The 26,650-nt window shown below is 43.9% G+C and overlaps 1 protein-coding gene across 1 annotated transcript in view; it reads left to right on the forward strand.

The window, feature by feature from the left end:
• FSD2 (fibronectin type III and SPRY domain containing 2) overlaps positions 1 to 26,650 on the forward strand; it is a 490,462-nt gene that overhangs the window by 84,633 nt on the left and 379,179 nt on the right. Inside the window, exon 5 of the mRNA XM_078684747.1 lies at positions 21,325 to 21,347. Coding sequence (XP_078540873.1) covers positions 21,325 to 21,347 — 23 coding nt within the window. The remainder of the gene's footprint in view (positions 1 to 21,324; positions 21,348 to 26,650) is intronic.

The raw sequence follows: 26,650 nt of genomic DNA on the forward strand, positions 1-26,650 counted from the left end.
GGGGTTTTTTTTTGTCGTCAAGGTTAGTTTTCGTCGTTTCTCTGAAGATGGCGGCCGGGCAGTAGCTTGTTTGTACAGGTCAGGACATTATTATGTTCGTGCCATTAACCCGCCCCCTCCCGCTGTCCGTTTGCCCATTACCGACATTATTATGTTCGTGCCGTTAACCCGCCCCCCTCCCGCTGTCCGTTTGCCCTTTCCCGCCCTCCCCCCCTCCCCTCCCGCTGTCCGTGTGCCCGTGCTTAATGCTTGTTTGTTGTTGTTGAAATATCAATATAGGACTAGCTAGGTTGTGTTAGTGAGACTCAGGAGGTACATCTGCGGACAAACCATTAGGTTTGGTCATGAAGCCCTCACACACCAACCTAGTTGGTGTCATGCTTCATCATCGGGCCCACCACAGTGACACCGAATGTGTCCCGGGTGTGCTGCGACTCCAGATTACTGAGGAGCTGGTTTGCTTACTGAGTGTGCAGTGATAGTGAGAATGAACGTGAAAGGTTAAAAGCTATACAGGTGGTCCCAGTTCCCGAGGGTGAAAGGTAAATTTTAATATCTGGGCCCCTGTTAGCAAGATAAAAAGGCTGTGGACGATGTGGAGTGTATTAAGAGCTCCTACGTCCTTGTGGTCTACATGTTTCAGCCAGGCCTTTTGATTAAAACTGGCTTTCCTCAGGACCAATGAGTATGTGTGGGTGACACTCGGGACACTGGAGCAGGACGATAGGTCGCAGGAGCACGCTGATCGGAAATACCGGTCTTCTTCCCCTCCCTGCCAAGTGACCCATGAGGCTTTAACAGCAAGTAGCAAGTTAAAGTAGAGGGAATCCCCCTCTTACACGTACAGCACCTTAGCGAGTGCGACACTTTTTACCACACATTGTCACTTAATATAGTTTATTGTCACCCACACATACTCATTGGTCCTGAGGAAAGCCAGTTTTAATCAAAAGGCCTGGCTGAAACATGTAGACCACAAGGACGTAGGAGCTCTTAATACACTCCACATCGTCCACAGCCTTTTTATCTTGCTAACAGGGGCCCAGATATTAAAATTTACCTTTCACCCTCGGGAACTGGGACCACCTGTATAGCTTTTAACCTTTCACGTTCATTCTCACTATCACTGCACACTCAGTAAGCATACCAGCTCCTCAGTAATCTGGAGTCGCAGCACACCCGGGACACATTCGGTGTCACTGTGGTGGGCCCGATGATGAAGCATGACACCAACTAGGTTGGTGTGTGAGGGCTTCATGACCAAACCTAATGGTTTGTCCGCAGATGTACCTCCTGAGTCTCACTAACACAACCTAGCTAGTCCTATATTGATATTTCTACATATAATCAGGGGACCCGGACTAGCTTACCTAGTCCTCCCTCTCCCTTTTGATTTGCTGTTTGTTGTTGTTGCCATTAAAGGCTGGAAGAAACCGCTCACCAGACATGTAGCATAATGCCCGACTTTAATAACTATTTATTGCAATGTCTTTATTGTGTTTTAAAAGAGGTTTTAGCAGTTGACACCCCCGCACTTATTATTTCTGTTGAAAGTGGTATATTTCTTTTTCCCCCTCAGAATAGGCGGATACATTACTTTTGGTTTTAACATGCCGATTTGGGGTGGGGGCTTGGCAGTGACCAAATGTGAATGAAACGTCAATGGCAGGCGAATAAACTGGGAACTGTAAGAGTCCGTCTGGTGCTGGTGAGAGGCCGTGGTCACTCCCTGATGGGACGGGGGTGGCCTCAGGCCCGATTGCGTGAAATGTCGGGGTTTTTTAGCCGGCGAGGTCTTTCAGACCCGAGATGTCACTTCTTGAAAGTACTCTTGGGCGCAGGCTTCGAGGTGCGGATCCAGGCCCCCTGCTTGCACGCTTTACGCCGCTTGCTGTCAGCACCGCCGAGCTGCGGATGTAAAAGCAGAGTGTCCAGGGCGGCTTGGGTGCGCACAGGACACGGATTGTAGCTTTGGAGTCTCTGGCATTATGGGACCGACCTTTATGGCTTTTATCGATATCTAGCACTTCATTTATTTGCTCCTTACATGGGAATGTTGTGCGCTATTTGGTAAATTAAAACAATCCTTTCTGAGCACGGAATCCTCTTTCTGGAAATAACCACAGCTCGGCGCTAAAAGTGAAAGCCGAGTGTGCCCTCTGGAGCTGGGGGCCTGCTCCCCATTACCAGTGGCTGCTGGTGAGTGTCGGTAATTGTTGTGCTGGGACGGGCAGCAGCAGGGCAGAGCAGGCAGCGTGTGTTTGAAGTGGGAGGCGGCGTGCTACGACATGTCGAGCCGAGGACTTCCAGCCTCGAGACAGGAACCCAAACTATCAGGGCCCAAAATCAATACGAGCTCCGCCCCTTTCCTCTTGCGAGGCACACACTGGATTGTAAGTTACGCTATATACACACACACACACACTCACTCACTCGTTCCTCAATTAATTTATTTCACATCTTTAAAATATTTTCTCACACTTCTGTCCAACAGTCAGTTTGTCTTAAGCTCTTTCTGCTAACCTTTCTAAACATACCTCAGGTAAGGGGCATGTATTGTTTGCATACTTGTTTATTACGCTGTTGCTTGGCTGGGCGAGAAAGTGTTTGAGCTCAGGCAGCTGCCAAAAGACAGCCAAACCTCTTTTACGAGACGGCCATCCAGGGTATTGACTTTGTGTCATTTCATAATTCGATTCGTCGTAATTGCAGTGCCAGTGCCCTGTTAGCCAGTTGGACACTCAGAAGTGACGTACAGCGGGTTTACGTGGGAGGTAAGGGTAACGTCACCAGTCCTCCAGGAATGCATCAGGCGCCCCCCGATACCAAGGACTGGGTGGAATCTGTAGCCTCCCACTTTCATGAGAAAGTCAATGAAATTCATAAACGGTTCCCCCAGCCAACGTCAAATGATGAAATCACCATCCCCTACGTCAATAGGCATAACATCCCCAATAGCCACTCTGCCACGCTAAAACAGTTTTTATTCTTGTCAGAAAAAGAGGTGAACCAAACTCTGTCGAAGATGAAATCTGGAGCACCGGGGGATCCCGCCTCTCCGCAAGTTATATCTAAAATCTCCCCAGTCCTGATCCCCATCTTAACTAACGTTTTCAATCAATCATTACAACACTGTGTTGTTCCCGATCACTGGAAGGAAGCAGTAATCAGGCCTATCTTAAAGAAACCCACGGCTGACCCAGACCAACTTGTAAACTATCGGCCCATCTCCCTTTTACCACTCTTTGGGAAAGTTATGGAGGCCCTAATTAACAAACAGCTCATTACCTACCTGGAGTCCAACAAACTCCTTGATCCATCCCAATCCGGCTTCAGGGCATTCCACAGCACCGAAACGGCCCTGTTGGAGGTTGTGGACAACATAAGATTGTCTTTAGACTCAAAAAAGTCAGCCATACTGATCCTGTTGGACCTGTCTGCGGCCTTCGACACCATCTCGCATCGCGTTCTGTTAGAGCGTCTTGCTGAGGCTGGTGTCGAGGGCGCCGCACTCCAATGGTTATCAAGCTATCTCGGCAACAGACAGTCCAGGGTCCAATTAGGATCCCACACCTCCAATTTCTACGAAAATGATAAAGGTGTCCCACAGGGATCTATTCTGAGCCCAACCCTTTCTAATGTTTATGTTTCCCCCTTGGCGAAGATCATCAGAGAACATGGGTTTGGAACCATATCCTATGCTGACGATACCCACATCCTCGTCACTATCAACCAAAGCCCTGATGACATAAAAAGTAGGTTCAAAAACTGTATGATCAGTATACAAGAATGGATGACCAGAAACTATCTTATGATGAATACGGGAAAGACTGAAGTCATGCTATTCGGCAAAGCTGACCAATTCTGGTCATCAGACTGGTGGCCAGACTCCCTCGGTCCCTGCCCAGCCCCCAAACCCTTTGTCAGGAATCTTGGAGTAATATTGGACGACAAGCTGACCATGTCTGAACATATCAAGAAAACAGTGGGAAATAGCTACGGCCAGATGCGAAGTCTGAGGAAGATCTTTAAATGGATCCCACTCTCAGCGCGCATGCCCCTGGTCCAGGGACTGATCGTAAATAGGATGGATTATGGAAATGCCCTTTTTTAAGCCATCAATCTAACACTACTGAATCGACTGCAGGTCCTCCAAAACACTGCTGCTAGGCTAGTACTAGATCTACCTCCGCGTACCCCCTCAGCAGCCTTTCTCAGGACTCTGCACTGGCTTCCGGTACATAAGTGCATAAAATTTAAACTCTGCTGCCTGGTCCATAAGGCCGTAAATGGCCATGGGCCTGTTTATCTCGAACAGAAGCTCAAGGCCCATGTCCCTAGCAGGACGCTACGCTCTTCCAGTAAAGCCCTTCTCTCCGTTCCCAGAGTCCGAACAGTTAGAAACGGAGATAGAGCTTTCAGTAAAACTGCCCCAGAAGCATGGAACTCCCTCCCCATTCAACTGAGATTAGAGCCCGATCACACTAAATTTCGAAAACAGCTAAAAACCTGGCTCTTCTAGTCAGATGAGTCTTCCTTCTCCTTGATCAGTCGGTCATAGGGGTTCTGCCTCCTGCCAGCGCTCTGAGACCTTCGGGTGATTTATGCGCGATATAAATGAAATAAAATGAAAATGAATGAAACGACACCACTGCTGCGCTTATGTTAAAAATATTAGCAAGAAAAGACATACTAGTAGCCTGGTTTCCAAGACTCTCTGGGGGGCACAGGCAGAATCTGCTCCGAGGGTCGGTGCTTGTGCAGTGGCGCCGTGCTGGGGCCTGTTGATGCACAAATATAGATTTAAAGGCGTCCAGGGGCGAAGCATTGGTCGGACTGGCAGGCCTGGGACGTGTGTTTATTGTTGACATGCAGCTAGACCTTTCTGGAAGGTGCGGAGACCCGAGGGTGCCAGGGGCGGCGCGACAGGGTGCAGGAAATAAAAATACTTGTGATAACTTTCTAGAAGTGGCTGGGCTGATGGGACAGAGCAAGGGTGCCCTGTTGCCACCTTAAAGTGACCGAAATGCTAATTGCTCAGCTAAATTCTCGATTTTCATAACACACAAAATATGTGAAGGTTAAAAAAAAGTCAGACAAGATATAGGCAGCAAGATACAGGCAGACCTCATTGCGTTCTGCAGGCGTAATAGCTCGTACACTATGGCAGTCTCTGGGTGTGTGTGGCTCTGGGTGTGTGTGTGGCTCTGGGTGTGTGTGTGTGTGGCTCTGGGCGTGTGTGTGTGTGTGTGTGTGGGGCTCTGGGTGGGTGTGTGTGTGTGTGGCTCTGGGTGTGTGTGGCTGGCTCTGGGTGTGTGTGGCTGGCTCTGGGTGTGTGTGTGTGGCTCTGGGTGTGTGTGTGTGTGGCACTAATTGCTGTCTGCTGAGCTCGTCCGTAGGGTACAATAGGTCTCACATTTGCGAGAGATTAAGCTAATGGCAATCTAAATGACAATGCCATTTATTTATCTGTTTTCAAAACCAAAACATAAATACACATTTTGTCATTTACAATGCCAATAGCTCTAACTTTTCCAAAGGCGAAACCATTGCATTGTAAATGCTTGTTCTTATTAGAATTCATGCAGACAACGTCATTTATTTCTACACTGTCACCAACTTGAGAGCTAGATTCAGTGTCCAGGTAGTTGTTACTATTCCCTTCCTGTATGCTCCTAGCGTTTGCAATGAGGATTTGCCCGCCGTTAATGCCGAGCTTTGAAACCCCGGAAAAAGTCTGAGTAATGCAAGGGACTTGCATAAAGATCCCCTGAGACTTACTTTTATTGTCTCCCCACGTAGATGCTGGAACTCCACAGCGGCGGTCGCCCAAAGGTTTCCTGCTTTCTCCTGTGCTCCTGAGCTGCCAGGGCGCTGTTTCCAGGCTGGACATGCTTCAGTGCCGCCTCCGTCTTCCTGAGCCTCGGCAGTCCTCGGGCGCTGCCCCCGCCCAGTAAAACCTCTGTGCAAATCTTTCTGATCTGTGAGGGATTCCGAGCCCTGAAAGTTTAACCTCAAAGCCGGAAAGTAAACTTTAAAGCTGCCGAAAGAAGTTCCCCTTCGAAAACTGCATACAAGCCGTTATTTACATTTTGCTCGCCATCACAACAGCGGAGCTCGCGACCCAGGCTCCTGGCCAGTCGCCATGTTCTCCTCGGGCTACAAAATCATTTGCTGCCTTGGGTGTGCCTTATTTGCGCATCTACAGCCATAGCTACATTGGCTGAGGTTGTAGTGAACTCCAGCAACTTTGAAGGAAATCGACACACAAACATTTGACATTATTAGCCAAATCCTCAATTCCTAATACCCACAAGAGCTAATACCCCAAGTGCCAGTGAGCACTTATAAACCAGATGTTTTTGTTCATGTCTTCCGCATAACCCTAAATCATGTACGCAATTATTTTATTCTCAAGTACATTCCTAACCACACAACATTGTTGGCCATGTATCTGGAGTACATCTTAACTATTCCTCCTACTGGTGATGTCTTTGGAGCACCCGCTGAGTGCACTGACTTTCTGGCTAAGGCACAGCTAAACCTCTGCAGCTCCTAGATGTTTAGCAAATGTTTATCTAAACTGTGGATTATTGCTACTGACCCTTTCCAACTATTTCTCTCAAGCATTCATTGGAGCTAATCCCCAAGTCTTGTATAACTTGCATTATCCTATTATTCAATGTTCACAAATGTTATGGGTCCAATGTACTTTTGATGCTGCATTTTCCACATTATTTGAAAAATCTCCTTTGAGGGAAAACACATGAGCCACACGTAGAGGTTTCCATAAACCTCTTCCATTTGTCACAAAGATGGTTATAGGATTTACGCACAACAAATAACTATATTGTTTTCACTTAACATGCTTTGAAATGTACTATTTTTCAGGAAGTTCTCCCCAAAAGCATTGGTGGAGAACAGCATTGCAGTACAAAACTACAAATGCACTGTATGCTTTAGAACCTCCCTAGTGCTTTGGCATTATTTCAAAAACGTTAAGGAGATAGCACTTCCCTTTCCGAACCTTCCTTATTTTTGTTATCACTGGGGGCCATGCCTTCCAAAACAAATATCCTTGGCCACGTCCTTAGTGTGTAGGATGCCATAATGAGTTGCCAGTGTGAAAAATGGGAGGCCATGGAGTAGGGCATTACGACCATCCTGATGCATGGGTATGAGGCCATTGAACAGCAGTTCTAAAGTCTCTTTCTGGAAGAAACCGGTTGACTTGATTTAGAAGCTAGTGCTGGTACCAGAACTTCTTTGTTTATTTGGCAATGTGTTCTTTGAGGGTGAAGATGGTATCCAAGATGAATCCCAGAGATATGGCATCTGTAAAGGTTGAGGTTTGAAGCTGTCAATGTTCATATTATTTAGCAAGGTTTCTTGCTTGATTTTATTGGCAAATAGCAGACATTCCATATTAGTTGGGTTGAACTTCAGGTAGTCTCTGCAAATCCAGGCCATGATGTAGTGCATATAGTCCCTAAAGCGCTGCATGTCTGAAGCAGAGGAGACTTTTAATTAGAGTTGTGTATCATCTGCATTAGCAAATCCTATTGCTGTTTTTGTGAGGTTAACTCCAAGGGGCTCCATGTAGAGGTTAAAGATGACATAATCCTCGTATGGAAATCTTTTGGGACCTGGTGGTGTCCATGTGAACACAGTGGCGTTGATTGGAAAGATAGGAAGAACACCAGCGAAGGACATTGCCAATTAATCTCATCTGCATCTCCATGGTGTTCGACTGTGTCAAAACCAGCTGAGCGGTCCAACTGTATCAAGAGGCAGGAGTCATCTTCATCTATGGTCAGGAGAGTATTATGTACAATGCGTAAGGTAGCTGTCTGGTAATTATACAAAATATCGAAAATAAATCGAGTCTAAAATATGGTCATATGGAAATATCGTCAGCAAGAAAATCAATGTCAAGAATATCTTTTTAAGGTAAGTAATACTGATATTTATAATATAGAAGTCATTATTATCGTTTTGTTAATTGAATGTATATAATGTAATTTATTTTTATAAGTATTGTTTGATTTCTAATATGTGTTAAATTATTAGTAGTTATTAAATTCAATTTAATTAAATGTTGTGTTTTTTAGTTCCGTAACATGTTGAGGGTTTATAGGGGTATAGGTAGGAAAGTTATTTAATCATAATAGATTAATGATTATTTTGTATGTAATATTTTTATTTAATTGGTTTTTAATTTTGTTAATTGTGTAAATGTGCTTTTAATTTTTTGGGGTACAGTTTATGTGTGAGTAGTGGGGTTTATAGGGGTAAAGGGTGGAAAGTATTTCATTTATAATTAATTAATAATTAATTAATTAATTATGTAAACAGAAATAGGTGTGGTTTGTGGGGTTATAGGGTTAAAGAGTGGGAACTAAGTTTTAATTAATTACTTAATTAGTTGTCAGGTAATATTGATAATTAATTGTATTTATTGTATAATTTATTTTTTAGCTGCAGGTTGTAGGGTTTATAGGGGTAAAGAGTGGGAAGTAATATATTTCAATTAATGAATAATCAGTTGATAATAATAATTAATTATGTTAATTGTTTAATTAAATTATTTTTAGGTATGGGTTTTGGGTTTATAGGGGGAGAAGGTGGGGAGTAAATACATTGTAATTAATTTATAATTAGTTGTTAATTGCTATTAGCTATTTAATTAAAAATGTATTTTAATTCTTTTTAAAGTTTAATTTCAGGTTTGGGGCGGGGCGAATATATGGTTAAGGTGTGGGAAGTTAATTAATATTAATTAATTATAATTTAATTAATGATATTTTATTATTGCTTTGTAAATGCAAATGAAGGGGGGTACCACAGGTACCCCCTGTGTGCACCCCCGACCTCTCCTTCACTCTGTGGGCCCGCAGAGGGCCCCCAGAGTGAAGACCGCATGCCTTTCCGTGGCGGCATCGCCGCCGTGGAAAGGCACCTTAAAACAACCATCATAATATGGCTGGCGGTGTCTGATAGACACCGCCACCATATTATTCCTTTTCCGCCCCAGCCGGGGCGGAAAAGCGGCGTACGGTCTTTCAGTCCGCCAAGGTCCCCCCGCCATACTAATATGGCAGGGGGGAAACGAGTGTGGATCCACCAGGCTGGCGGTAGCCACCGCCAGCCTGGCGTGGGCAATCCCCCCGACATCCTAATTGGCCCCTAAGTACCTTGGATGCGTCAAAATCATAAACAAAAACAGCTACAGGTTTTACGTTAATGATATATATATATATATATATATTCACTGAAAAAACCATAGGTTATAGACCATATATAGTTGGAATTAGCATTTACAAAACCTTGAAAATTCACTGAAAAAACCATAGGTTATACACCATATATAGTTAGGAATTAGCATTTAAAAAACCTTATTTTACTCACACAAAACCATTGAAATTCCATATATAGTTAGTTGCACTAACTATATATCGCGCACCCGCAATCCACTGCTGATCATGTCACATATTACATCATTCATGACATGGTCAGTGACATCACTGATGACATCACTGATGACATCTCAAATGACATCACTGATGACATCACTGATGACAACATCCAGTGACTGTATTTTTCTGTAAAGTTAAAATATGTCTTGAGTGGATGTATAAGTGTCTGGATGAAGGATTTAGTAGGTGCATGACTGACTGTATGAGTGAGTGATTAAATGTGTCTCACTGAATGCATGGGTTAGTGACTAAACTGTCTTAATTTGTGCATCATTATGTCTGTTGTTCTGTAAACTGCTGCATGTGTTGATCATTAGCTATACGAGAGGCTATATGTGTTATTAATTGGTTGCCCAAGTATTTCTATGGGAGATTGAGTTTGTGTGGGGGTGGCTGGAAGGTGTGTGACTCTATGCATAGATGTGTGAGCAGTTTATTCACTAGGTGTATGAGTTCAAGAGTGCATGTGGAAACAGCTACATGGGCAGTTGACTGTGTGCATGAGTGTATTGATGAGTGAATGGATATCTCAATGCTACATGTCATAGTAAGTACATATGTAAAGCACAGTACATGTGAGAGTTGGCATATATAAATAACTGTGCATGAGAGCCACTGAATGAGTGAGTGGTTGTATCGATCATTGTGAACTTGTATCAGGGATTGTATAAGAGAGTAAATATGTGTTAGTATATGTTTCAATAAGTAAGGTGTGTTTAACTGTATAGTTGAAGAAATGGAGGTGAGATTGTTTCTTTGCATGACTGACTGGGTGTGTGAGTAACTCCATGGATGAGTGGCAGTGTGTGAGTGTCTGTTTACACTGAGTGTATCTAAGGTTATATTAGAGTCTGAAGAGGTTTATCGTATTAGCACAAGAATGATGTCAAATGAGATGTCATCAGTGATGTCATCAGTGATGTCATTTGAGATGTCATCAGTGATGTCATCAGTGATGTCACTGACCATGTCATGAATGATGTAATATGTGACATGATCAGCAGTGGATTGCGGGTGCGCGATATATAGTTAGTGCAACTAACTATATATGGAATTTCAATGGTTTTGTGTGAGTAAAATAAGGTTTTTTAAATGCTAATTCCTAACTATATATGGTGTATAACCTATGGTTTTTTCAGTGAATTTTCAAGGTTTTGTAAATGCTAATTCCAACTATATATGGTCTATAACCTATGGTTTTTTCAGTGAATTTCAATGGTTTTTTAATAGCAAATATCATAAGCTGTCGAATGTCAAGTACGTGGTAAGTAAAAACATTTTCGTGTTTATGCACACTGATCTGCTTTGAATACTGCCCCCCACCCCTCATTTCTATTAGGAGTACTCTCTCTTTGCAGATAGTGAAGGGTAGTTAACGCAGCCCTTTGCCCCCTTTGTAATACGTCGTGCCTGCTTCTCTCTCCATTTGATTGATTGTTCTCTTTGGTTCATTCTCTATTTACAAACAAGCACAGAGTCGCAATACTCTGTTTAGTCTTTGCAGATAGCGAAAAATCGTGTAAAAAAACAAAAGGAATCGAGCAAAATCAGTAGGCCACTAATGGGATCTCTTTTTGACCTCGCTAAAATAGAAACATTAGGAACAACCTGTTGAAAATAGCAATGCGTATGTACATAAGCGGCGTTCATTTGTGTTCACAGTACCCCTTGTTGATTGTTTCAATCGAGCATTGAATTGTTCGAAGTTAATTCTCTTAAGGATCTTCTCTACCTGCAAACGAGGAAGAATAGGAATATTCTCTCTCCCTTTGCAGATAGTGAAGGGTAGGTAACGCAAGCCTTTAACACGTCGTACCTATTTCATTCCTCATTGATTGATTGATTGTCCGAACATTGACTGTTTGGGAATTGGTTCTTTTTGGAGGTATTCCCTGTTTGCAAATAAACGTAGGAAAATCTTTGCAAGTAGTGAAAGGGTACGTAATGCGGACCTTTCTCCCCCGTTGTAATCTGTCATGCCTATCTACGCCCCACTGATTGATGCACCTTTTTCACCCGGACCATTTACTAGAGATACGTCATCTGGCCCGACCAGAGAGCACCCCTAGTGAAAAGGACATATGCAATAATAACGAAGTGATCACTGTATCCTGTTAACAGAAACTTTACCATGAAACAACCTGGAAAGAAAAAAATAGGAAAACGAAAATCAGTAGGCCACTGATGAACATGAACTTTTATTAAACAACAAACAAAGAAACGATAACATAACGTAATGATAAAACCTATTAATGTCCTAGAAACAAGAAAACGTTAAAGTATGCCAGTGGTGAGAGACCAGAAAAACAGTCCGAGAAACCAAATCACCCCTCGCTGTCCCAACTCATGCACTCTGAAAGTTCAAAGTTTTGAGGAGTGCTTGTAACATTGTCTGAAGCCTATTTGCAATTGCTTCATCTTCACTATTCTTAAAGTAAGTGGGGGCTGTTGTGATGCGGTGCCACCCTGAACCGCTTGACGGAGGCCCCCGAGGGACGGTGTCATGTCGCGGACTCGGAGGGGGCGCTTGGCTCCGGCCCCCTCCCCAAGTCGTGTTGCCCTGGTGTGGCCTGAGATCGCCCCCGACATAGGTGGCCGGCTCCCGGGGTCAAGCGGAACTTTTTTCCTTTTGGTGACTCTTCCATTCTTCACCTTGTCCCACAATCCGTTTCACCTAAAGACACGCTGTAGTGGGGCACCCCTTTTCCGTTTCATTTGCCATTCAGCCCGCTTTTGCTACACTGTGCCTCTTCCGCTATTCAGCTGTTTACCGCCCGCTCTTTCGACTACAGCGTCTCGCTCACCATGTACTTGAGTTGCTCCCGCTCTTGCGGTGCAGCGATAGGCGGCTGCCACAGGACTCTCAAAATGGCGGCCATCTCTTCAGATTTGGGCGTGGTCCACTAAAATGGGCCTGCGACACCTTGGAACTCGGACGCTTGTCTGCTAGAGCTTGGGCTCCATTCTCGAAAGCGTCCCCTCATCCTTGAAGATTCTACAAAAGTCTTGGGGGCCCCCGACTCCCGCAGGCTTCTGGTGGGGAGCGCCTAGCATGATTGCTCGTGGAATGGCCACGACGGAGCTACGAAATGGTGGTGCTCTCATGCTAACGCCAGCTTCAGTCTGAAACATCCAGAAACACTGTAGACTACCAATTCGATCAGTTCCGGTAGGCTCCAACGTGACCCGGTAGAGAAGAACTTGCCCTCCCCTCTTTGACTGATGGTTCTTGTTGCCTGTCCCTTCTGTTGTCATTTAACAGAACTATTTAGCCTGCTGAAAGGGGTTGTGTGCCGTCCGCTGGTTGGTGGAGACATTTTGACTATATTCTGGACCTGCGTTGTCGCGTAATGCGTCATATGACGCGCCGCGTTAGAAAGTTTAATAAATTATGAAACACAATAAACAATCCTTAAAAAATAAAAAAAAATAAAAAATAATCAACAAAACCAACAATCAATTAACATACAGTATTTGAAAAGTCTATCATTCATTTTTCATTGCAGTACGCTGCCCAGAAAGCTTCCCGGTTCCCGGACCGGGCGCTACCCACGCAAAAAAACAAAAAAAAAATTTTTTTTTTTGCCCCGCGGGGCCCTTTTAAAGCCTCCACATTAAACCTAGGGGGTCAGGGAGGATCTACTATGCCCCCTTATGGTTATTTGCCCCTTTGTTTTGGCCTCCTCTTGTCTCTCGATCCTACCGAGAGACAAGATGGCGGCCGCTACGGACTTTTTGGAATGTTGACAGACGCCAGAGAACCAATCAGCTTCGCTTCACAAAGCTCCGTTGCGCGAAAAGTACGCGTCCTGCGCCGCTGCCCGGTCCGCTGTTACAGATATATATCTTTTTTTAAACGTTAATTTCTCAAAATCCACTGGAGCACATATATTGAGACCTACAAAAGGCACATCGGGCTACCAGTCCCTACAATTTTGCCAAGTTTCGTGCAAATCTATTCAGCCGTTCGGGCTAAAAGTGAGGCTAACCGCCCTATGGAAAAATCAATGTTAAAAACACGTTTTGGGACCCCCCTTTTTTCTCGGCCCCCCCTTGACGAAACCCCCCCAAATTTTCAGGGGCTGCTCAGAAACAAAATGTGCCATTTTCCTGAAAATTTCAGCCAATTCCGTCCACAAACGCCAAAGTTATTAGACATAGAATTTTCAAAAAACCCATAGGGAAAAAATCCTAACTATATATACCTACTGGCGACCGCCAGTAGGTAATATATATATATATATATATATATATATATATATATATTTATGTATTTGTATTTCTATAGTTTTTTCATGATATTATACATTTAAATTATTAGTTTAATAATTTTTTTTGTAAGTGGATATATGTTAATATATATATTAATTATTATATGTGTTTAACTTTTGTAATTATGTTTATCTTTTGTATTAGTTAAGATATATAATAAATATTCTTATTTTTTAAATTAGTGTTACTATTTAATATCATTAATATTTATTATTTTATTTTAAATATATTTAAAAATCCATATTTAATACAACTATATTGATGACCGATATTTTTCTTTACGATATTTTTGTACTTAGCATTATAAGCATAGGAAGTATAGGAAGGCGATATTTTTGAAATTGACATTGATATTTTGGTCACATTTTGTCAGTGAACCGCGGTGATGCACCATGAAGGAAAAGTTGGTAGCAGTGCACTGGTTTGTGTGGGATAAGTGGTTCAGGCAGTATTCTGCTACAGTTGGTGGCTTTATTGATGGTGTTCGTATAGTACTTTGCTTTGGCAGATGTGATGAGCTGTTGCTGTGTTACACTGGATCATTTGTGAAGACAGGGGAATCAAGTGAGGAGAGGAGGCCAGCAAAGCCTACTAATTTGCCTAATATAGAATTAGAGGCTTCAGGAAGTGCATATATTTTGAAACTGGTAGGAGTTGGATGGATCCTATATAAGCTTATAAGGACTTCATTTCAAGACAAGGACTTGCCATCAGTCTCTAGACAAACCCTCAAATTTGAAAGTGCTGATTCTCCTGAGCTGCCAGATAAAACGTTGGGGAAAGCTTATCCAGAAATGTGAGTAATTGCTTATTTGAAGGGCATACAGAATAATGGAAGCTGAACAAAATGTCTTGGCAGGAAGAATAGACAAATTCCAGAAAATTCTTTACAATTAAGTGCATCCTGACAGACCCCCTTTCAGAGGGCCATGGGGCAAGCAGGGGTTACTAGGCACAAGTGTGGGGGTTGTGGCCTTTTGCTCCTAATGTTCCAAGGCCTGACTTACTATGGATTCTGAGTAACAAGGACCAAGTACAGCTTCTACACTTGACACTCAGGGTAAGTGTGCTCCAAGCACTCCAAGGCTCCCTCGAGGACGGGGGAGATGCTGAGGCTGAAAAGGTGTGGATATAGGATAGTGAACATGGGCTCACAACTCAAAATACGTGCAGCAACAGCAATTTACCATGATACAGCCAAATACTCAATTGTATAAATATATTTTATTTCTACAGTTAACCAACACAAAGGGAAAATACGAAATCCACAAACAATTACACAGTCCCCCTCGGGGTTGGGACACTTTTGTTTCTATGGTGATTCCTTGGCCTACTCCCTCTGAGTTAGCAATAGTGGTTATTCACCATTTACTGTTAGCAACATCCAGGGTATGCCCCACTAGATGCCCTAGTCTCAACAGTCCAATTTGACTCTCAGTTAAAAGTCAACAGTGTGCCCGAGTGCTACTAGCAGCAAGTTCCCCAGTGCCAACTGCCTGTGGGCGCTTGCTGTGGCTGCAGCTGAGTTTAGTTGAGTCAGTTGCACACTGCCCATGTGGCTACACTCAGTGGGTGAAGAGTCTCTCACTCGCGGCCACATTCTCATATTGATCGGGGAGTCTCTGCAGCTCCTCCTATGGGGCAAGAGCCCGGTTCCTCTCCTTCTTGGGGGTTGGTTATGATGATCCAATCCTGGGTCTCTTGCCTGGGGTGATGGTGTGCAGGTGCTCTCTCACCATCCTCACTTCTCTAGTGGGTGGCAGCAGATCAGGTCGCAGTCCTTGATATTCCCTGTGGCTCCCTCTGGCATACGGGATCACTGTGTCTTACAGAACATGGGCTCCTGCCCAATCAGCAAGGTGAAATTCTTCACAGTGGCCCCTCCTGGCATATGGGACCACCGTCCACTACCCCACAAGGCTACGGCCCTTATCGCATGGCAGCATTTAGCACATCAGCCCCTCCTGGCACACATGATTGCCATCCGCTACTGCACAAAGTCATAGCCCTTACCACACAGCACTCTTTTCCAATGTGACCCCTTCTTGCATACTGGGTTGTCGCCTCAGGACTACACACAGGCTCTGGCCTGATTGGAGCAGCATGCCATCCTTCCATGTCAAGAATTGCGATCAGGCGATATTTCCCTGGGCTTGATCAAGAGCCTTTTGAATGTAAGGGAAACAATAGTGGGCCTCTCCATGACCCTTAGATGGATACCCCCAGTAAGTACTCTTCAATAAGGGGGCCATTACCAAAGCCCAACAAGTTGGGGTCCATTTGTATATTGCAGCAAGGATGTCACTTGGGCCTGGTGCTTCACTTGGATTCATTGTTTTGATCGCTGTCATCACTTGGTCCCAGCTTATTGATGTCATGTCAACATAGTCTGGGCTTGGTGATGGAATTAACACGTTGGTGCCCTGTGCTATGATCTTACTACTATCTGCCGCGTGATCTGCGTATAAGCTTTGAATGTAGGATTTCCATTCAGCAAGGGAAATGTTAGCTGCGATTGCCTGGCATTTTTTGGGATTGAGCTATTATTGACCTATAGCCAGAATTTCTTCTGGTCTTTAGAGTTTAATATTGTGTGTGATCCCAACCACATTCTGTCTTCCTCCTCCCCTTTTTGGAAGAATAAATATCTCCTGTATGTTCTCCTTATCGTGACAATCTGATTCTGTAACCAACTATTCTCCCCATTATGACTGCTGAGGTTTGTCAGAGCTTTATATCATTGTTATTTATGGGCAGTTATTGCATTACTGTTTTGGTTTCTATTCATTGTGGGAGTTTTATTCTGCCCATATTCCTCGCCGTTGCCGTGCTTTATGGGGACGCCATCGTTCTCATTTAAGTAAGTGACCAGAGACCTCCAAAGATTTAAATTGAGGTTTTCCTTGGTTGTTAAGGCCTGGTCTAGAAACTGATCCACTCTGTCGCTTGCCCCTCTTGGTCATCAATGCTTTTAAGGTCTTCTTGCTTTTCAATAAGACTTATTGTAGGTCAGATGGTCTTATAACCAGTGCATCACACTTCAGGATGGCATGATCACTCGCCAAGGATGAGACAACTTCAAATGTGCTTATATGCTGAAAGTGGGCTAGTGACACCCACAGGTAATCCAGAGTTGCCAGCCTGAAACAAGTGACATACGTATAGGTGGCAGGGGTGTCCAAAACAAACCATCTATTTAATATCCGGAGACCTAGATGATTTAGGAAACTGGGTAGCACTTTGTCTTGTTCATCACACCCTTGGTATTGCATTTAATTGGGAGTATGGCCCAGATTTCATTGGCAAAGTCTGTCAGGGAATTATTTGATTCTGCACACATTAGATTCAGTATTGAAATATCCCATGATGATCCATATTGCCTCTGGATGCAATATTGTTAAATTTCTCTGTATTGGGAGCAATATTGTCAAGGTTGACTCCCTTCTTGTCTTGGCGGGGCGAAGGTAGATGCCCCCTATAATAAGGGGAAAGCCTGGTCATTGTTCAGGAGGAGGCGTGGATGCAAAGATCTCCAGAAATAAGTGGGATATCAAAGTTATTGTAGTACATACGTAGAGCCACAAGCTGTAGGAGCAAGTTATGTTGCGACTGTTCATATACTCACTGAGGCCCCTTCTGGATTGGGTTAATTAAAAGCTACTAATGGGCTACAGCACTTATGGTGTCATACTCTAAAGTAGCTTGTAAAACAATTCTCTGGCCTACCTCTGCAGTCTGTATTGCCATTTCGAGCTGGCAAAAAGAACCTTTTGTCGGGACTAAACCTTCCTTTTAAATACTTATAAGACACCCCTAAGGTAGGCTCAAACCACTCCTAGGCAGTGTGTATGGTATTGAAAAAGTAGGGCATGTGTATTTAAGTTTTACATGCCCTAGCAGTGAAAAACTCCTAAAATTGGGCAATATCTCCCATATACTGACACTGAGTTAACTTATTACACTTAATAAGTGATAACTTCAGTTCTGGAAAAGATAGAGACGGTCTTCTTCCACTCATTTGAATTGTAATATTAAACCCTCCTTAATGGTAAAGTCTGATTTTAAGTTTAACTATTCTGTAAAATGCCACTATTAGAAAGTTTAATATAAACTTGGGAATTTTTACCTAAACCTCTGGCAATTAATCGAAACAATGAATGTTAGTTGATGGATAAACACAACTTTATTCGTTTACCCCGACAATTAATTTTGTCTTTTGTTTTTTTTTCAGTTATCACAATTTTTTGTCTTTATATACACAGAACAAAGGTCGCCATCAACTTCATGTATGGCCATATGTGGTTTGAAACACAAATTTGTAAATATTTACAGTGAAAAAATGCAACAGTAAACATGTGAATACATATAAATCAAAAAAGTGCTCGTAATTATAACATCAACATGGACAATTAGATCATAAACTTTGAAAAATCACAATTGTCAGTATGTAGCATGGGGGGTGGGAGACTTTTCAAAATCAAACCCCAAACACTGAAACTGAATAAATCAGAACAATTCAGGGAGAAATGCCCATTGTGTGCATCAGTCGCTTTGGCATGAATGTCAAACAAGAGAGAAATGCCGACGCGTTTCGAATCCTGTTAAATGATTTACAGGATTCTCATCAGGGCGGTGTAATTCGGGTCCATGGACACTGTTTACAAAAAAGGAAAAGGTTGTTCTAATCAAACGGGGTCCTCAAGCCAAAGTGCCATTAAAATGTTCGCATCACTATAAGCGGCATACCTTGTATAATTCTTGCCCAAGGCTGCACTTGATTAGTGAAAACGTCTGTGCCGCGGAAATGAACTGCAACAGAGTGAAGATTGGGTCAAACAGTATTCGGGTGGAAGCAATCGTTGCTTGCCTGAATTGGTGTGCAGGAAGGGAAAGGGAATTTACCTTTACTCTTCGTGAACCGGCGGCGGGTCTGCCAGTATCCGGATAATTGCTTTCTATGTCGACCGTGCATTTTCTGCTAACACCAAATAATCCTTTCTGCCAGTGTCCAGGATCAAATGACTGTGACTCTTTTATGGTGTTTTGTATATTCCTTCCAGACATGTTGATAAAAGGGCCTTGGGTGTGGGGCAGGGTATTCCTCTCCTGAGCAGGATGTCCTCCGGAGTTGTACTCAGCCTTCCGGAGCTTCAAAGGGTAGCCTCAGGGCTATGCCCACCCTGTTTGTGACTTCTAAGGGCTGCCTGCCCTGCCACTGACAAATGCAGCTCACACCTAGGCCTGCCTCTCCTTTGTTATCGTAGACAGTTTGGAGCCACACCCAGGAATGTGGGTAGGGGAGTCAAAGGGAGCATCCCCCACCCACAGACTGGCACTGCAGATAAAAGTGTCACCTTCAGAAGCTCTCATCAGAACACTCCTGGACTTGGGAAAGATTCAGAAGAAGGACTGTCAGCTGTCTGAAAATGGAAGATTGAACCTGCTTGCCTTGAACCTAGGTTCCCCAGACGTGACTCCGAGGGTTAGTTGGCTGACCTCGTGCTTGGGCTAGCAAACTTCCAGAGGTCTCCCAGCAATTTCCCAGCTGCCTAGCAGCAGCTGGTCCTGCCTGAACCGTGCTGCTGGCCTCTGGTGGAGTGAGTCCTGATCCCCAAGAGATGCTATCCAGGTCTGAGATCCTTGGCTGGCATCTGAGTGTCTGCAAAACATACCTTTGCGATGTACTTACCTGTGATATAATAAGATGGATGAATGCTAAGGCCACCACCTGAATGAATAAAGAGAATTTGGAGAGCGTTAATATGTTAGAGGGCGTTTGGGAGAAGATTTACAGACCCATAAACTGGTTAGGACAACTTGAGTCGGTCTGTGTTCCTCAGCCCAAGTGCTGGCATGTGACTCTAGACTCATCCTGCATTTATAGGATGCCATGTCAGCTAGATGACAGCGAAGGGCCATACAGCAACTAGAACCCGTAGATTTAGGCTTCTCACGGCTTGCAGGCTTCAATGTGATGACCCCTTTGTAGGTTAGACTTTTTGGTACTTTCCCCATTCAAGGAAAGCCACTACAGTCCTCAAGGACAGATAGAAAGGGAAAATATCAGTCCCTCTCAGCCAATTATTATTGTAATGGTTTGTCACAAATTAATCATTCCACAATCATCAGCAATAGCTGTATTTGAACTGTCAGATATGACTAAGGGAGTCTTTTCTCTTCAGCAGCATTTTCTTGGAAGAGTGGGCATAGGAATATTCATAGGGAGGGGTGGACTATTTTTATTTTCAAGCCATGTACATGTTATTGATGGCACTCTTGGTGCATGTATCATTGAAAGCAGTCTCAGCAATCATGCCTCCTCACTGTGTAGACAACACAGAATACCTCACCTGCGGTCCACAAAAACGGCCATGGAAGTGGGCTGCGACTGATGTCAGAAAGCCAAACCGCAGCTCTGAGGCCATATCATGGTCATAATTTGGTGTGGTCATGTGCCCTTTTCAATGAAAGCACACTGCTGACACTAACTCATTGCACTAAATTACATGATCTCATTAACCTATAGTGCACAAGCCACATATGCACAGAACTGTGCTGTGTGCACAGATGCAGAACAGGATGAGGGTCTGGCCATAGATGCTTCTAGGACCAAGAGATGCAGCCTGCCAGTGGGTTGATCAGTGTAACAGGGCTTCCGGGCTGCAGAGAGCCACTGATGTTTGGTACTGCTTGGGGCCATTTTATTCAGTACTGCTCGGTGCCCAGTCTGTTTGAACACTAAGATTAACCCCTATCTTATGACCTTGATGCTTATTACTGCCTGAGGCCACCAATAATAGTTTCCACCTGGCTCCATTAATGTTTGTTATTATCTGGAGCCATTGTTGTTTATTGCTGACTGGAGCCATTGATGATCATTATTGGCTTGGGCCAATAATGATGCACGTTTATGCCTAAGGCCATTGATGCTCCTTACTGGCAGTCTACATAAAGGGCTTACTATTTGTTGGGGCCATTGACCAAGATTAATACCAAGGTCAAATGAGAATGATGTAGCGGGCCCTTGAGGCTTATTAATGCTTGTGACCATTGTGCTTCATTAGAAAGATCACAGTTTAAGTTGTACTGGTCTGCTGGTCTGTGTGGGTTGGTGTTTGAAGGTGAGACTGTCAACAAGGGCTTGGCATGAGGAGAAAAAAAGTCCATATGTTAACATTAAACAAACCTCATAATATTTCAAAGCACCTTTTGTAATTCATTGCAGTGTTTGTTAGTTCTGTCTTTGCCAACAGCTTCCTAGCAATGTAATCATATGTTATGTAGCCCATAAAAGGGTGAACACCGGTATTAAGAGAAATCATGTAAATAGGAGATGACCGATCTACGAAAAGTGCATGAGGTAGTAAAAAGAGAGCATTAAATAGTTTTTGTGTTACTTTTCAGAAATAATGTTATATATTTGTTAGCAAAGAGTTTAGCTGGTCTACTAGCAAAAGTAGGTAAGAATAGCTACCCATATGACATATGTACACTAAAATTTACAAACAACAAACTTATGTAGTACTTCATGTACTGGTAGTAACAATTTTCCCTCTGTTTTTCCTATTTTTTTCAGACTGCAGTTGAAACAACTGACAGGTGAGGATATGGTTTTGAATCATCTGTCTTTTATAGCGTTTTAGTCACAATATAGATTTGGTTTGGTCAGCATAACCTTCTCTAGGCCCTCATGCTCTGGATGTCCTCCAAAGCTCGTGGGACTTCCACCCAGCTCAAGACATTTCCATCAGTTTGCCCGCTCAAGTGATTTTTCTTTTTTTTGTGCCACTGTATACCATGGGCTCTGCCTGAAATGTTATAATCACTGAGGAAAAATACTGACAATAGTACAATTTTCGGCGTGTGTAGGGGTCATCAAATGTTTAATATTTAGAATGAGCGTTAATAATGGGAGAATCTCAGTCATTTACCCCCCTTAAATTAGTACATAAAATCAATACAATGTTTCATCATTGGAATTGCTGATTGTTTGAATTATGTATACTTTGATTGCTAGTTTGTATACTCCTGTCGCTGTCTGCCTTCCCATTGTGTTCAGCAAGAACTAATGTTACCAATGCTTTTTTGAAATTTTTAATATGAATAGAGCACGCTGCGCTTCGGTCCAGAGGCGTATTTCTCGATCACCTCATGCTCTTGTCCGGTTGGTGCATCATTCTGCCTCCTATAGAGTGCTTGCATCTCAAAAGTACATTGAATTATCACACTTTGAATGATTTAGCTCATGATTATTGTTTTTTTATTTGGTTTTTTTCACTGCCCAAAGCTGTTTTAATGCTTCAATCAAAGCCCAAAAAATAGGCCATGCCTATTGGCTTTACCAGTGCTTGTTAGAATACATGTCATCTGCTCTTTTCCCTTTAATTCTGATCGATTGGTTAAAGTTCACTTCTAATGCAAGTGTGAAGGCTCAGGAATGAAGAGAGTCTTTTAATGGTGCACGTTTTACGCCCATAGGCATTTGATTCATAGTGCTAGAAAGGATGGGAGTGAGAAGGGCCTTCCTATAATGAATTAAATTAATATATACCTCCACCAAGGCAAGGATAAGATTCAATGACTTGCCAACTGAGCCATTTGTGATTGTCAGGGGGACAAGGCATGGAGGTCCTGTGTCCCTGCTTCAATTTGGCGTTGTCATGGAGCCATTGCTTGCCATCTGAGAGATCGAAACCCCCATCGGGGATACGATTTTGCAAATCTGATCTCCTGATATTAATGTATCGAGATGACATTCTTCTTTTGAGAAATAAAAACAGCTCACAACCTACACCTAATTATGCGGGATGTGATCAGTATAGACAGTGGTAGGGATTATAACTAAACTCGAACAAGTCTTTACTGGTTCCCCTCACGGATGCCACTTTGCCAGCAGAGCTCTAATTCCCACTTTGCTGGATGACAGAACTGGTCAGCTACTTGATAATAATGTACCGCAGAGACATTGATACTATCATATGAGTAAATCACGGGACGTGTATCTCTGCGATCACTGACTCAGTGCAAAAGTGGATTAGTCTTCCCTTAACGTTGGCCAACAGGATCACCTTGATGAAAATGGTGGTGCTGCCTAAACTATTATATTTATTCCAAAACATTACTATTTCCCTCCTCAAAGTGTTCTTCCACCAGTAGAAATCCATCATGATTACCATTACCTGGGCTGGGAAACAAGTGGGGTAAAGAGAAAAGCTAGCATAAGATCTATAATATTTAGTTATTACAAAGACATTAGGCCTAATTCTGTGCGAGTCAGATAAATATGTACATACATTTCAATTGTCTCATTCCTTTTTTTATATTTTGATATTTTCAATGATTGTTTTTGCACACAAATAATACAATATTTACATTTATAAAAAAAGTACACAAAACACACAAAAGATATTTTTTGCAAACAATACACTACAGTGCTGTACAGAAAAATCTATGTTTTAATAATAGGAGAGGGAGTTCATATGTTGGCAAATAATTGCAAAGGTTTGCGGTCGATGCAGACACGATGCGTGTTTCAGCGCATGGTCAGCGACGGCTACCGCCCCCCTCCCTGTGGACCCACATCAACCCAGGACACACTGACACGAAACATGACTGTCTTTGGAAGGCGGGGGATCGCAAGACCCCCCGGCCGTATTTATTAAGATACAAAATAATAAAATTATTAAACAAAAGATACCGTTTTATGCAAAATTATTCAGGGACATTAGATACAACCATATCAACAAGTATGATATGCTAACCTTAACAAGATTCTAATACAGCTTGTTTCCTAACCGAATCTAACATCCTCCTCTGAAATTTTGCATACTAAGATTACTGGCCATATGGCGAGGTCCTAACCGGTGTCAGGTCCTACTAGCAGCGCCCTTACCGCAGGTGCGCATGCGCAGCCGAGCCCGTTAATTACTCGGTCCACGCCGTGAACTCCATTTACCCACTGAAGGAGGGTCCTTACTCGTGCCATTCGCTGACGTCATGAGTACGCGCGGGGTGGCTACCAGCCATAAGGACAGCGTGACTCTCCTACCCGCGCCCCTTTGCAGCACCAGTTATACCTGCCCCTGAAGTTCTGGGAGGGGCCAGTGACCCCTTCCCCTGGGCGGACATCTCCAAAGGATTATGCCGCCCCCTCAGACCTTAAAATAGCTGCTCACCGGTCATGACCTTACCGCCACAGGCCAGCATTGTTGGCCGACGATCTGGCCTCCCCCTTCCTACTCCTGGAAAGGTCATGATATCCTCGCAAATCACTCTAGCCATGGCACCATGTTATTAGATCAAGGGACGTTCCTTGCCTCGGTTAAGTATACCCAGTCTCGTAGCTAGGAATGTCCACCCCTAAATGCACCCATGAGGGATCGTCTGCAACCCGGGGGGGGGGCTCGAAGTGATTTGTCAAATTGCGCGTTGCTCCCCTTTTCCGAGTGATTCAACGCCTCGGCCGGGTCCCCCCCCTCGCCACTGCCACCAAGGTATCAGTTGCGACCAACCTACCATGGCCACCCACCCTGCCACGGAGATGATGTCCTCTATAAGGATGCGGCTAAATCATTCTCCCCCAGGTGAAGTATCACCACTAACGGGGGGTGGGGGAGTTGCTGAGATAAGGTTCCTGAAACTAGTTAGTGACTTGGCTGGGGCAGAAGCCCCCCCCCCTTGCAGAAGAAGAGAAACGGGAAACCCCCTTTTGCTCCGCCCTTTACCTACATTCACCTGCAAAAAAGTTACATTTAGCGCTCTTCACATAAGAGCGGCCCACAATACCAGTGACCAATGTCTGCTGATCCTCTTCCGCTTGTGTTGAGCTGTTGTAGTTCCTTGGCGAATTCCTCCCCCGCGTGACAGGTTTGAGAAGCTGACGTCTGCGTCCCTTTGGCTGTCCACCTGTTACGGTTGTTGCGGCGTGGGCACTCCCCAAGTCAAGGACCCGGCCATACATAAATGGAAAAAAGACACAACAACCATTAGTGTTATCTGGCCTCCTGTGATAACTACAGTACACATGCCTGTAATACATTGCCCTCATATGCTAGGTCTTAGCCAAGACTAGTGCCAGATGCATATCCGGTAACACTTCCAACTGCCAGCGTTTCACCTAGCATCGGTCTGTGTCCCATGCGGGATGTGAATTAGTGTTGGGGATAGGGTGCCCAGCAATATGACCTTCATCAAAATTGGACACAGTGTGAAGTGCGGTGACACAGCGCATTCATGGTTACCAATAATTACGCCGCAGCACGTGCAGGAATCTATTGATAAACCGAAGTCCCTATGACTCTTCCTAAGATCATCCCCGAGATTCAAAACAGGCCCCTACTAAGGGAACTAATCCTATCCTTGCACCTGCAAAGTGCGAGGGATATAGGCAAGCGATTCCTAATGGCATAGCCTCGCTTGCCTACCCCTGCCTCACTTACCATGTCCAACATCGTCCCCGAAGTTATAAAACCAGGCACCCCAGTAAGGGGAACTAAACCTATCATTACACCTTTTTAAAAGAGGATCTCCTGGAGAATGCGGGCACCGATCCCGCTACCTCTCACATGCTAAGCGAGCGCTCTACCATTTGAGCTAATTCCCCTTCTGTAAATTGCGTGGGACATAGACAAGGTTTTCTCAATGGCATCGCCTCACTTGCCTACCCCTGCCCCCACCTATCATGTCCGTTTTACTATCAAAGTCTTTAGGCGTAGGATATATAATTGAAAGGGGGACATACAAACCAACCTGACATGATCAAAAGGAACCCCTGACCTGAGTGTCACAACCATTAGAGCCCTCTGGGGGTATGGCCTAATTATCAATCTAGAAGCAGGGAACCCTGGATAATTCCCACATTCAGGTGAAAAGCAGCTCTCGTATAGAGCACTCAGCATCGGTGGCAACAATTACAGCTCTGGCTTTCGGTAAACATACCATCCACGCCAACCCGACATGGGTGATATTAACTCCAGACCTATGTTCTCAATTAATTAGGGCCCTTGAACATGTACCGCTCGGTCCCTACCCAAAGGAACACCTAGTTTAAATGTAACAATAACCGCTCTAAATTAAAGCTTTCCATAAAATGTATGCCATAAAGAAGCAGCGAACTCTGGGACATCCCAAATTTCTTAGATGGCGACAGGCCCCCTTATAGAGCACCCACAACCTCCACGCTTGTTGAAACTATCAGATCGGTTGATGCCCTTGATAGTAGTACTAAAATGAGATGACCTGTGAGATAAAAGCTTTTCCTTCGCGTGGGTCCCCATGCGTCCCTATGTGTCCCTACCCTGGGTGATTCCTGGTGGCCCCCGTCATTCAAAAGGCTCTATGCCTTGTCTGTATGCCAGTCGTGGTGCTTACACCACTTTCTTGATATATGGTTTGGTACGCCCCTAGGGCTCAACGTATATTGCCCTAAGTTAATGTGTGGTAAATAGGTTTACTGTAATTTTTTGCCTCTCGCCTCCTAAAGGGACTAGACGGATGTGTGTAGAAAAAGTACATATATTTATATACACCTGGTGTATCTCCACTTTCATTACCTCACTCATGATATTATAGACTGGCAAAACAAGCTGCTTTACCTTCCTCCAAGACTTAGCCTGAAGGCTGCTCTCCACAGCTACCACTAGGATAGCATTCACATAATGCTGTCTTTAACCTATCATCAATATGGGTCGTTGGACTGGTGCAATGTGCCCACTAGAATAATGGACAGCATACGCACCTCAAGTTCTCAAATCATTTTAATAGGAAAACCACTGGAGGATTGACTTTCTTGGTCCAAGTGGCCGAGGACTGGAAGTTCTTGCCACCTAAAATTCGCTGCATTCTGTAATGCCTAATGTTCATAAGAGAAGAGAAAGTTGGATGTTCATGAGATAACCATATGA

The sequence above is a fragment of the Lissotriton helveticus genome, chromosome 3_2 (assembly GCF_964261635.1).
Source record: "Lissotriton helveticus chromosome 3_2, aLisHel1.1, whole genome shotgun sequence".
NCBI lineage: Eukaryota > Metazoa > Chordata > Amphibia > Caudata > Salamandridae > Lissotriton > Lissotriton helveticus.